General features: G+C 45.3%; 1 protein-coding gene across 3 annotated transcripts in view; it reads right to left on the bottom strand.

Moving 5' to 3' along the window:
- LOC133130850 (follistatin-related protein 5-like) overlaps positions 1–12,510 on the bottom strand; it is a 183,402-nt gene that overhangs the window by 31,332 nt on the left and 139,560 nt on the right. For all 3 annotated transcript variants that reach the window (XM_061245755.1, XM_061245757.1, XM_061245756.1), the window contains exons 9-10: positions 10,143–10,304; positions 9,191–9,325 (exon numbers count right to left, since the gene is read on the bottom strand). In XM_061245755.1, coding sequence (XP_061101739.1) covers positions 9,191–9,325; positions 10,143–10,304 — 297 coding nt within the window. The remainder of the gene's footprint in view (positions 1–9,190; positions 9,326–10,142; positions 10,305–12,510) is intronic.

The following is a 12,510-nucleotide window of genomic DNA, read 5'->3' as shown; positions in this document are numbered from 1 at the left end:
AATTATCTAATCAGCCGATTGTATCTACAATCATGCAGATATGGGTCAGGAGCTTCAGTTAATGTTCACATCAACCATCAGAGTGGGGACAAAATGTGATCTAAGTGACTTTGACTGTGGAATAATGACAGGGTGGTTTGATTATCTCAGAAACTGCTAATCTCCTCGGATTTTCATGCACAACAGTCTCTAGAGTTTGCAGAGAATGGTGCAAAAAACTAAAAACATCAGTGAGCAGCAGTTCTGCAGGCAAAAACGCCTTAATGAGAGAGGTGAGAGGAGAAGGGCCAGACTGGTCGAAGCTGAGGAAGGTGACAGTAACCCAAATAACCACACATTACAACAGTGGTATGCAGAAGATCTCTGAACACACAATGTGTCAAACCTCTAAGTGGATAGGCTACAGCAGCAGAAGACTTGATGAATCTAAAAAAATAAGTCTAATAAATACCTAATAAAGTGCTCACTGCGTGATTCTGGGTGTCGGCAATGCTTGTGCTTCAAAATTGATTTTTTATATTTTTTTGCACTTCATTGGTGTACAGATCCAAGGCTATAGTTGTAAACACAAATTAACCCATGACTCTGAAATGTGTACATTCCAGACCAGCATTGGACAACTAATCGATTTAAAAGCATGAATGTTTAATCATTGTTTACATTTTTTACATTTAAATAATTATTATCTTCACACAAACATGCTATTTTAGTAAAAAGATACAAATCTTTTGTATCAAAAGAAAAAGTTATTTGCCTAATTCAGCTAAATCTGTGTATAAAAGTAGTTTTTAGGTGGCTCTAATTTTGAAAATAACTTGGTTTTCGTTTTCTATTGAAATTACTGGTGGTCAACCAAATTGTGAATATGCAATCCCTATTGGGCACAGATATAGGTTATTTCTGAACAACTGCAATTTGTTTCATAGTTTGAGTTCTTAAAAAAATAGTCCAAAAAAAAAAGACCAAACCTAGTGATCTCCGGTGTCAGAGAATTATAATTGTCTTCTTCCCTCTGTGTAGAAATGTGATATGTGATACGTTCTCCTGAAGTTCCTCTGACAGGCGTAATGTTCCTCTCTAATGGGAGAGGACTCCACTGGATGGATGGTTAGAGGATGACAGCTCACGTTTAGCGTGTCATATCCTGCTACGGTGATGGGAAATGAAGCGTGTTCAAACGCCAGCGATGATTGGGAGTCGGAAGCCACGAGGCACTGGGGGCGGCTTACATTTTTCATTTTATTTTTATTATTTAAAGAAAAAGAAATTCTGTGGATATGGGGGGGATTTTTTTTTTTTTTTGTTAAAGAACCAGCATCAGAAAAATAGTAAGACATAGACAGTGTCTCTTTTCTTCTGTCTTTTTTGAAACTGAAAAAGCCTAAAACGCTGCATAAAATGTGGGTGAGCGGAGCATGAAATATTTTGGATATTTGAAATGTGGGGGGGGGGGGGGGGGGGGGTATAGAAACGAAGAGATAGGTTTGGATAGAATGCCAACGCACTCAGCCAGGGGATGGGATCTCTTGAAGGATGATTTTCCTTTACTCCGAATAATGCATGGAATGTTCCGGGCTGACCGCACACATCCTGGGAGAGCCTGGGAAAAGGGAGTGGGCCGTGGATGATTCCCGATTCCCCTCCGTGTCCGACTCATAACGCCCAAATCCTACAGCCTGTCAGCTGACTGCAGTGACCCCACCCTGGGCTTCAAGGCATTCTGGGGCCCCCATAAAAGAAAAAAAAAAAAGGTTCCAAAAAGAAGATTCCATAAAAGTTCTAGTTCAAAGGTTCTTTGTCGGGCAAAATGGTTCTTTGTCTGCAAGCTTTCACGCTGGGTTCCACAAAGAACTAAAATAGGGTTCCTCTGGAGACAAGCCAAAGAACTCTTATTTTTCTGAGAGAGCAGGTTGAAAACATAGGACATGAAGCACCACAAGACAGGCATATTCCCCTGTTTACATTCTTCCCCACTGCTGACTGCACATATTTCAGGTATTAAAATAAAAGTCAGGGCTGAACAGCAATCTTGTGATTGATTTACAGCAAGGCCTGCTGCAGGCATTTCTGTCACAATACTTCCCAGCCCATTGTATCTAATAAGATATGAGTCACTCACAGTGAAAGGACACGCAGTAAAGCAACGTGGATGTGAGAACACATGGAGGCACGGAGAATCAAAAAGGAATCAGCTAAACCTGACACCCACTTCAGCTCAGATGTTTTCGCACAGTTTAAGGAGCAATAAAACTGAGAATGAACGCTCCACTTATTTTTATAATAATAAGATACGCCATCTTTGAAATCGATCACTTTAATTTCATCACGAGATCACTACAGTAACATAGTATTTATTTGCTCAACGGATTACATTATCCACGGCAACTGTCTCCTATGTTACCTTAGCTGTGTTACAGCTTGCCATCTTTTCTGAAGGCAAAGCTCCAGTGTATGTTTGAACCTGCAACCACCTGTTTCTTTTACTACCTGGGTTTTCAGCAGCTGGATTGAGAGTCCCTGTGCAGGTACCATAGGGGCCTAAGCGATAGCACACGTCCTCCATCTCTCCCCCGTGATCTCAATTTCCATGAGTGGATTCCCCAATTCATTCATTCATTCATTCATTCATTCATTCATTCATTCATTCATTCTCCTAACCCGCTTATCCTGAACAGGGTCGCAGGGGGGCTGGAGCCTATCCCAGCATACGTTGGGCGAAAGGCAGGAATACACCCTGGACAGGTCGCCAGTCCATCGCAGGGCACACACACCATTCACTCACACACTTATACATATGGGCAATTTAGACTCTCCAATCAGCCTAACCTGCATGTCTTTGGACTGTGGGAGGAAACCGGAGTACCCGGAGGAAACCCACGCAGACACAGGGAGAACATGCAAACTATGCACAGAGAGGCCCTGTCCGACGGGGATTCGAACCCAGGACCTCCTGGCTGTGAGGCATGCTAACTGCCCCCCCCGGCCTTATGAGTGGGGTACCCCGGATGCCGTGGAGCCTGGGTGGGGGGTTGAAAAGCCCAGCTGTACTGAAGTAGATCACTCATAAGGCACAAAGACTTCAATCGCTCAGTGACACACAGCGAAAGACTTCAGAAATCCAGGTTATCGCTTCTTCCCGATGCCTTTTGAGCTTTTCCGTTACGCCCCTCCCCAGAGCGCCGGCTGGTGGCAGCACCATTGACCGCGCGCGTGCCTTTTCCGGCGGAGAGGCCGGTGATGTTGAAACGGGGGGAAGTCCTGCTTCAGAGAGAGCGCTCCTGGGTCCCTCGCAGGGACAGGGAACGGGAAGAGGAGATCAATCGGGCTACGCCTCCGGGCCGCGCCAGTGGCAGACTGGGCTCGCCGGTCATTTTATCTCCAGCGCGCAGACTTAGTGTCCGCCTCGAAAGAGCGACCTCCTGCCCCCCTCCCGGGGCGCACACCGGCCACGCCGACGGCCGATCACGCCCAAAGAGTCAATACGCACCGGATCATGCGCCAACTGCTACAAAAAACTAACTGACAACCCCTCAAATGGTAAAACGTTAAAGAGGCTATCTGTAAAAAATAAAATAAAAACCCAATGGTAAAATGTTAAAGAGGCTCTCTGTTAAAAAAAAAGCCCAGTGGTGAAATGTTAAAGAGGCTATCTGTAAAAAAAACCCCAATGGTAAAATGTTAAAGAGGCTATCTGTAAAAAAAACCTCAATGGGGGTATGTGTGTCTCTCGACGCAGAAGGGATCAGAAACCCGCTTCACTCTGATGGGACAGTCTTGGAATACCGACATGCCAAATCACACTGCTGTGTTCACAAAACACAGCCCATTGGCCTGACCTCACTCAACAATACTGCCGGGTTCTATTGAAATAAATGCAAGTGTATGTTTTGGTTTTGTTCAGTTTCGTGGGCTAATTTTGGAGTCAACAAGCTATGTAAAAAATTTTTTTAAAAGCTCTCGCATTTAAATGCTAAATGATACTTACAGGCAAATGCAACCACTACCTGACATACAGTAGCTGCTGTTCATGAATGCTTTGACAGAGCACTCTACTGCTGATGCTGCATGCTTAATTGTGCTCTTAAACAGCTTATTTTCTGGGCCTGCCACATCAGAGAGCCTGTTGATATTTCACTCATGCTTGCTCTCAGCACGGCTTACTGGACAGCTTTATAGTCGCAAAGAATTGCCAGAGACAGCTACAGCCAATATACCTGTACAAGAGGGCAAATCTAAAAGCTTTCCCCGGGATATATCACCGATATCTCCACTTTTTATTTTGTGGACGGAAGTGGTTTTACGATACTTTTGAAAAGAATTTGTCACATGTCCTGGATGGCCTTGCCGTCTCTCCGCTGGTTCTGGCTGCGATGATCAGTTTCGATTTATCGATCGCTTAAAGAGTCCCCAGACCTGGCTTCCAAAAAATCTGCTGACAGGAACTGACAGCCATAGAAAACCTGCAGTTAACAGAACTGGAGTTTGACATTCCCAGCACACTGATATCTCTGGTGTTAGAACTCTGACATGTCGGCAGCTGACAGGCACTCTATGGTACCTGGGAGACAGCAGCTCAATGAAGGTGCCACAGATACCATAGACGCCGGGAGGGACAAGCACTGCAACTAGACAAGGAAATGAAATCTCTCTGAGGAGACAAGCCCTGACACTGCTTTCTTTTACTTCCACATTGTAATTTATGATTTAATAAAGTTGAAGCTCACTTTGGGATTAAAATGTTAAAATGTTTCTTTATTTATAACTTACCCATTGCAGACATTATGCAGTGATATGTTAAGATGAAGGGAATGCACTTTATCATGGTTATGTGACAATGAAACCGATGGAATTATACACATGTATATGACTCTGTGTTGTTGTTTGATTGCCAAGGCACCTTTTTGAATATCTCTATTGACTTTGTAGAATTCATTACATGTGAAGTCAATACTTTATTTCAAGGCTCCTACATAAGCGCTGTGTAATTCCTTGATAAACACTACACAGCACATTCATAAGCAAATGTCAGTAACCGCAAATAGGCATTTGGTGTATGTAAACATTGATGAATTCAATTACATTCCCATGACACGCAAAGAGAACTGACACATCCTTATGTTGGTTATTGACATAAGCACTTGGGAAAAAATGGAACACACATATACAGACACAGAAATACATACACACCCCCTTCCCACACACGTGCACACACACACATAAATGCATACACAAACACATCACAAACACCTACAAACACACATACGCATACTCACACATACGCATACATGCACACACACAGAAATACACACACACATACACACACACAAAGGCAAACGCAGACAAACACATCAAAAACACATCGCAAACACCCACACCCACAAACACACAGGCATACACAAACATATCCACATATAGCCATGCAAACAAAAGGCCTCCATAGAATCCTATCCTATTTGATTAATTGTAAGTGGCATGCGACACACAAATTAAGGATTGACTCTGAGTTTCTCATCGACTCCCTAGAGAACAGAAACACTCGCAGGGCGCATCATACAAGCAGAGACACACGTACACAAGCTGTTCCTGAGCAGGGGAAACAGTGCAAGAAAGAGGTGTCCTGGAAACGGCACACAGGCTGCCTCATTGGGGGATGGGTTTCCAGGGGGGGTTGCTAGGGACTTCTAAGACCAAGTGATGTAAACACAAGGGCCTGACCTAAGTGTAAAAGGATGTAAACAGGTACCCCCCCCATCCTGGCTTTGGGACCTTCATGCCTGTGTGAGTGTACATTCTCCATCAGCAGAGGGTGCTGCAGAGGCAACATGAACTAAATCCCCCACTTCTCTCCCCAGCCAAACCAGAGTCAAACAAAAATATAAAAAATACAAAAAAATGAAAAAATAATAATAATCCAGCATAATGTAAGCAATTATTTTTCTTTCTTTCATTTGTTTGTTTGTTTGTTCATTCGTTCTTTCTTTCTGTTTTTTACAGAAGTGTGACTTTCACAAACATTTAGTGACAGTGATTCAGCGCGTTTGCAGCAGCTGCTGCCGGTGACCGTGAGCAGAACAGAGAGGCAGAATTGGACTTCCTGACAGTTGGGGAGGATGACGAGGATGAAGAGACAGGCCAGACGAGGACGAGGTGCGCACTCTCTGCTCGCCTTCAAGGCTTTTAGAAACAGGAAAGCACGGTATAATGTCAGAGTTTGTACTGCACTGAGCCAGTTTCACTTCATTGAGAGAATATTCCAGAATGGTGTTCTGTCCCCCAAGGCCAGTCCTGCAGATATCACCCTTCCCATACATGAAATGAGCGCACTCGCGCATATTTTATTGATATTATTACATTTATGATGCCCTTTCTTGGCACATTATTGTTCCCTTTCCCTCATTTCTGTGCTGCTGTCACTGTTGACCCGACAGGACAACGGTGAACGGTCAGCGGTTTTGTGACATGAACACTGATCTGAAAGCGCTCGGCCCTCTGACCTACAGCTGTGTTCATCTTCAGCAGATCACACAGTGAAAGTCTCAGCTCGCAGCGGTCATGAGCAGCCCGTTAAACAGACCCTGGTCCCCGAAGTGGAATCCACCATATCAATTATGAATCCAAAGGCGTTGGTTTCTGAAGTGGTTGCCACAATATCAATTATGAATTTAAAAAGGGGGAAAAATGTCATGGAGAAAAAGTGGCTTCTCATTTCAGTGGGTGAATTCCTTCAAGTCATTGCCCCTGCCACTGCACTTCCTGCATGTCATTTACCAATTTCAGCCGGAGATGAGACAGCTCTCCGAGCATGAATATTGATGCTCTCGCCCCGGCAAAATCCATGATTCAAACTCAGCACAGCCATCAAAGCTTTCAAGTGTAAAGAGGCAATAAATTGCTTGGAAAAGGTGAGTACAGTAAGTCAACAAAGGGGCGCGGGGCGAGATCCACGCGCCACACGCCACGCCTGCGATGTTCACAGGCCGTCAGCGGCAGCGAGGTGCGGAGTCACGGCGTTCCTAAACGAGGGAACGGGCACTTCAGCGGGTTTTCCGTGAACTGCCTGCAGTCTCCGGGTTTCCTTGGATCCCGAACTGCCTCGACGGCAAGCTCCCGCCCGCTGAACGCCTGACATCCCCGAGGATTTAAGTCTGCCGTCCGACTCAATTAGCGTCTCCCGCCGCAAAGCAACGTGCCGCAAAGTGCGTCAACATTTTAAATATACACATAATATAAACATAATACACCTACTTGTGCATGCGATTATCTAATGTGCCAATTGTGTGGCAGCAGTGCAATGCGTAAAATCATGCAGATACGGGTCAGGAGCTTCGGTTAATGTTTACATTAACCATCAGAATTGGGAATCCAAGTGATTAGGACCGTGGCATCATTGTTGGTGGCAGACAGGGTGGTTTGAGTATCTCAGAAACTGCTGATTTCCTGGACACTAGTCTCTAGAGTTTGCAGAGAATGCTGTGAAAAACCAAAAACATCCAGTGAGCAGCAGTTCTGCAGACAGAAATGCTGATGAGAGGAGAAGGACCAGACTGGTCAAAGCTGACAGGAAGGTGACAGTAAAGCAAATAACCACACATCACAACAGTGGTGTGCAGAAGAGCATCTCTGAGCACACAATGCGTTAAACCTCTAAGTGGATAGGCTACAGCAGCAGAAGACTTCTGAAGATGAATGCGCCTAAAAAATAAGTTTAAGAAATAGAGTGTATACACTAAATTATATATATATATATATGCTTTTTTTTTGTGACAGTGTTGCTTGCTTGCTGTTCAGCTGGTTTCAATGAGGAAACAACAGTGATAACAACAAGAGCAAATATGCAGCCTAGCTTGAATAAAAAGCTGCTTAACTCAAACACAAAGCACAGACTACATCTAAAACCGAAACGGATTCAGATTAGGCACAATAAGATCAGTGCAGCTGTTGGGCCCATGAGCAAGGCCCTTAACTCTACATTGCCCCAGGGCTTCCCATACAAGATTAACTTTAGCCCAGGACTAAACTTAATCTGTTTCTGTGAAACCGGCCCATTGTGTGCCTGGGGGTATTAGATGAGCTGCACTGTAAATAAAAAGGTCTGGCTTTTTACAGAGTGGTAACACATCTGTGTGACAAGGTAGATGAGTGAAAATGATGTACGGACAGGAGAATTGGAGGACAGGCAAATGACAGTGTGAACTGGGCCTCCGGCTCAGCCTGCTTCCACAGAGGGGAAAAAATGGTTCCAAAAGGAACCCTGTGATTCCGTAGAAGAACCCTATCGACTTCCTCGTTGGGCAAAATGGTTCTTTGTCTGGGAGCTTTCACACTTTAAACCTATGACAGAGGTTCCATAAAGAACTGAACAGGGTTCGAGACAAGACAAGACATCGAGCGTACCATTGCAAGGAAAAGGAACAAATTGTCAATTGGAATGGTTTTTGCCCACGCCACCCAGGTTAGAGGGGGCTGGTGGAGTGAGAGAGAGCTGGATAGTAACCTGCAGTGTACGAAGCCGGTACTCCAGGGAAAACGAGCTGGCGTCTGTGCCAGTTTCACACCGTACATTCCTATAAATACACGGCGTGTTTTGCATTGTATCAGGTTCCCGGCGTTCGCTGACGTGAACACGGGTATTTCTGCAGAACAGATGTGCCGGCACGCTGCTGCAGACAGCAGGAGACGGAGGGGTGCTCAACGACCGAACAGCACCGAGACACAAAGGAGCCCACCTCCAGAGCGGCCTGGGAGCGCTCTCTAAGACAAAGGCAGAGACCAAAGCTATGCTCTAATCTTGTGCTTTATAACGAGACAGGAAGCTGGTGTCTTCCACAGTGTTCCTCCTCCTGCGTTAAAGCCTGAACGTAAGAACACGTTTGTTCCCCGCCTTTCGTCTTAAAGAGGGCTTCCCGCATCAATCAGTACACCTTTGGAAGACTTTCTTGCATTCCATTATGGCACATCTATTTTTTTTGCATTGTTTGATTTCGCAGTGACTTTGACACATATGGAATTTTACATTGTTTCACTGTCATAACCAACAACTTTACAGCGCATATGTTTACTCCAGTGACAATATCATCACAATTCATACTGTTATAAACGTGTGCGTATAGGCTCTGTTATAACTGTTGCGGTGCGTGATGGCGTTGACGCGTGCGGTTTTGCGTGCACGCGTGCGTTTGTCGGCACGTACGTGTTTTGCGGGCGGAATCCTCCACGAAGAGCGAGGATATGTCCTCGTCCACGCCGGCCTCGTTCTTGGCGATGCACGTGTACGCTCCCGTGTCCTCGTACCGGACGTTGCTGATGTGCACCTCGCTCCTGTTGGCTGGACCAATCAGAAAACAGCGAGAGTTAAGTGGACAGTTTGGAAAGCTCCTTTTTTAAAGCTCTCGTTCCTTTACCTCTGTCACCATGACAGCAGGGATCAGAGGCGGCTTCTTATGAAACCACAGATGAGCTACTGACACTAAGGACAGTGGACAGCCTACCTTAACTTTCCGTCAATATTTTATACAGACAGTCAGAAAGCAGAGAGGGGTACAGATAGAGACAGGATCACAGTACAGCGAGGGGTACGGATAGAGATAGGATCACAGAGAATTTTGGGGTACAGACAGAGATCACAGTGTTACAGCGTAGTATGCTGGTATAGTATGAATGTATGACTGCAGTATCTCAGAGTTACTGTTATAGTATAAGCGTATGATACAGTACCTCAGAGTTACTGTTATAGCTTGACTGTTCTAGTATAGTATGCTCTTATAGTATGAGTGTTATAGTATGGTATGGTGTTATAGTATGGTATGGTGTTATAGTATGGTGTTATAATATGAGTGGTATAGTATGGTATGGTGTTATAGTATGAGTATTCTGATATAGTATAGTATGGTGTTTTATATGAGTGTTATAGTATGGTATGGTGTTATAGTATGAGTATTCTGATATAGTATAGTATGGTGTTTTATAGTATGGTATGGTGTTATAGTATGGTGTTATAATATGAGTGGTATAGTATGGTATGGTGTTATAGTATGGTGCTATAATATGAGTGATATAGTATGGTATGCTGTTATAGTATGCTGTTATAGTATGAGTGTTCTAGTACGGTATGCTGCTATAGTATGAGAGTATGCCCACAGCACCTTGCAGGGTGAGCTGCTTGGACAGCTGGGTGGTGAGGTCCACGCCGTTCTTCATCCAGCTGAGCTGGGGGGCGGGGACTCCCTCAGCATGACACCTCAGGCTGGCGGTCACGCCCGGCTCCCTGGCCTGGCTCTCCGGGTGCACCCTGATAACCGGGGGCACTGGTGCATTGTGGGGGAGAGAGCGGGAGAGAGAGGAGTGAGCGCAGGCGTGAAGAATCGAATCAGGACGGCATACCCAGAGGAACACAGGCCTTTTTAAGAGGGGCACGTCAAACTCGTTTAGCACCGTGCCCCCAAATTACCATATTATCAATCGGATCCAGAGGCACTTACCGGCATCGAGCGGGCCCAATTAAAGCGCATCGACTAACCGAGAAGGTACCAGCTCGAAAAGACCCAACCGAAAATACATAAGTGCAAATAGATATGAACTTAAATGATGAATTATTTAAAAGACACACTTAAGAGTAAGAGAATAAATAAGAGCGCAATTAAAACGGAGGCCAGGCTGATACGGATTGATCCTACACAGCGGTTTCTGGCGGTTTTGGGAGCTCGTTGGGCTCGGCGGCACGGGGGAATGAAATATTAAACACGCCGCACGGGCTTATCTTCAGATGGGGCGAGGCCTGCGCTTTGTACGGAGGAGGTGGCGGCCCATACGTTTGAGCTGACATATCGCGTAAAGATCTCTGGTACTATACTGCGTGTGTGCGTGCGTGCGCGTGTGTGTGCTTGCGTGCTTCAGCTCGCACACCCTTCATCCGTCTTTTTGCGGATAACAAACCTAATTCCGGCTCACAGAGGCGGCACCGTTTAATATTTCCTCCCCGGTGCTGCTCTGCCCGAGCCGAAATGGAACACGCTGGAAATATGTCCAAATAAAACACGTTTAATCGAGATATGCGCAAGAGAAAAATGTAATATACGAGCAAATATACAAACCACCGCTTTCTGTTCCCGCCGTGTATATTGTGCAGCTGTGTTGTGAAATGTTTTTTATTTATTTATTAGACACAGACTGCTTGCTACAGGCAGCCCCCCCCCCCCAAATTTTTTAAATAAAAATAAATAATATGTGGTCAGTTTCATGTAAAACTCCCCCCCCCATCACCTCCAGCATGAATACAGTACACCAGGGGCGCCCAATTGTGTGCCATGGTGGGTCGAAAGAATTCAAGCTTTCATTCCAACCCATCACTACACCTGCTAATTTCACTAATTAGCTCCCTCCTCTCTGGCAGAAAGTGTGTTAATTAGTGAAGTCGGCAGGCGTAGTAGTGATGGGTTGAAAACCTGCATACGCTCAGGCCCTCCAAGGCCCACGATTGGGCAGTCCGGCAGTAAATGTACCAGTAACTTATTTGTTCCCGCTAATGGCGGTACATCAGACTGAGCCTGGCGATGGGTTTGTGAATACTTTCTCAATAAAAACAGCCAGTGTTGGCAGTGGTACACTGTGTCCTGGGTGTAGAAGGCACCCTAGTATTTGATTGCAGTCCTGGGGTGGGGTGCTGTACCAATCACAATCGACCCCCCACCCGCCCCAGTCGATGATCACAATCTCCTCACCCTTGACCCATTTCTCTGCTCCTTCCATGATTGGAATTCTGGCGCCACCACTGATTGACAGCGGGAACTGCGACGTATCCGGTCTTATCCGCGGTAACGCAAAGCGTTGCCATGGAGGGAGCGCTGCCCCCTGAATGTGTGAACTCTGGAGTTCTGTCTGCCACTCTGCGTGGGGAGCCAGTGCCATCTGCTCTAGGGCATTGTGGGTAATCTACGCCAGGCTTCCCTGCAGGGCTTACAAGACTGTCACTTTCCAGGAAGTGCAAAATGGCCCTAATGAGCAGTGTTTCATATGGTTACAGTCACCGTCATTATGAAGTGAAGGTGTTACAGACTGTAAAGTCTTCCACAGTTAATTACTCCCGTTATAAAGTGAATTCTATGCAAATATGAAGTCTATATTGTCTTATCAAATGTAGGACTGCTCTTTTTTTAGTGCCTGACAGCTAGACGGTTAATTAGCGCGAAGTCGTGCTCTGCCAAGCGAAGATGAAATGTCAAGGTGAATTATTTTTAAAAACCAAGACGGTGTCTGCAAAACGTGCACATGCTGTATTTTTGAGAGACCAGTTCAGTAATCAGTAATTAAACTAAATAAAATAATGAACTGCTTATGATTACAAAATGTGATTATTCTCATGGAAAATTCATTACTCACAGGCAGCGGCATAATGCATCCAATACACGTGCTTTCAATTTCACGCAGAGAGAGGGGACAAAAGTGTGAGAGAGAGAGAGAGCAAGAGAGAAGAGAAGAGAGAGCTAGAGAAAGAGATAGAGAGGGGGAGGGAGG

The sequence above is a fragment of the Conger conger genome, chromosome 6, assembly GCF_963514075.1.
Source record: "Conger conger chromosome 6, fConCon1.1, whole genome shotgun sequence".
In the NCBI taxonomy this organism is placed as follows: domain Eukaryota; kingdom Metazoa; phylum Chordata; class Actinopteri; order Anguilliformes; family Congridae; genus Conger; species Conger conger.
This window is presented reverse-complemented; position numbering and strand designations above follow the sequence as displayed.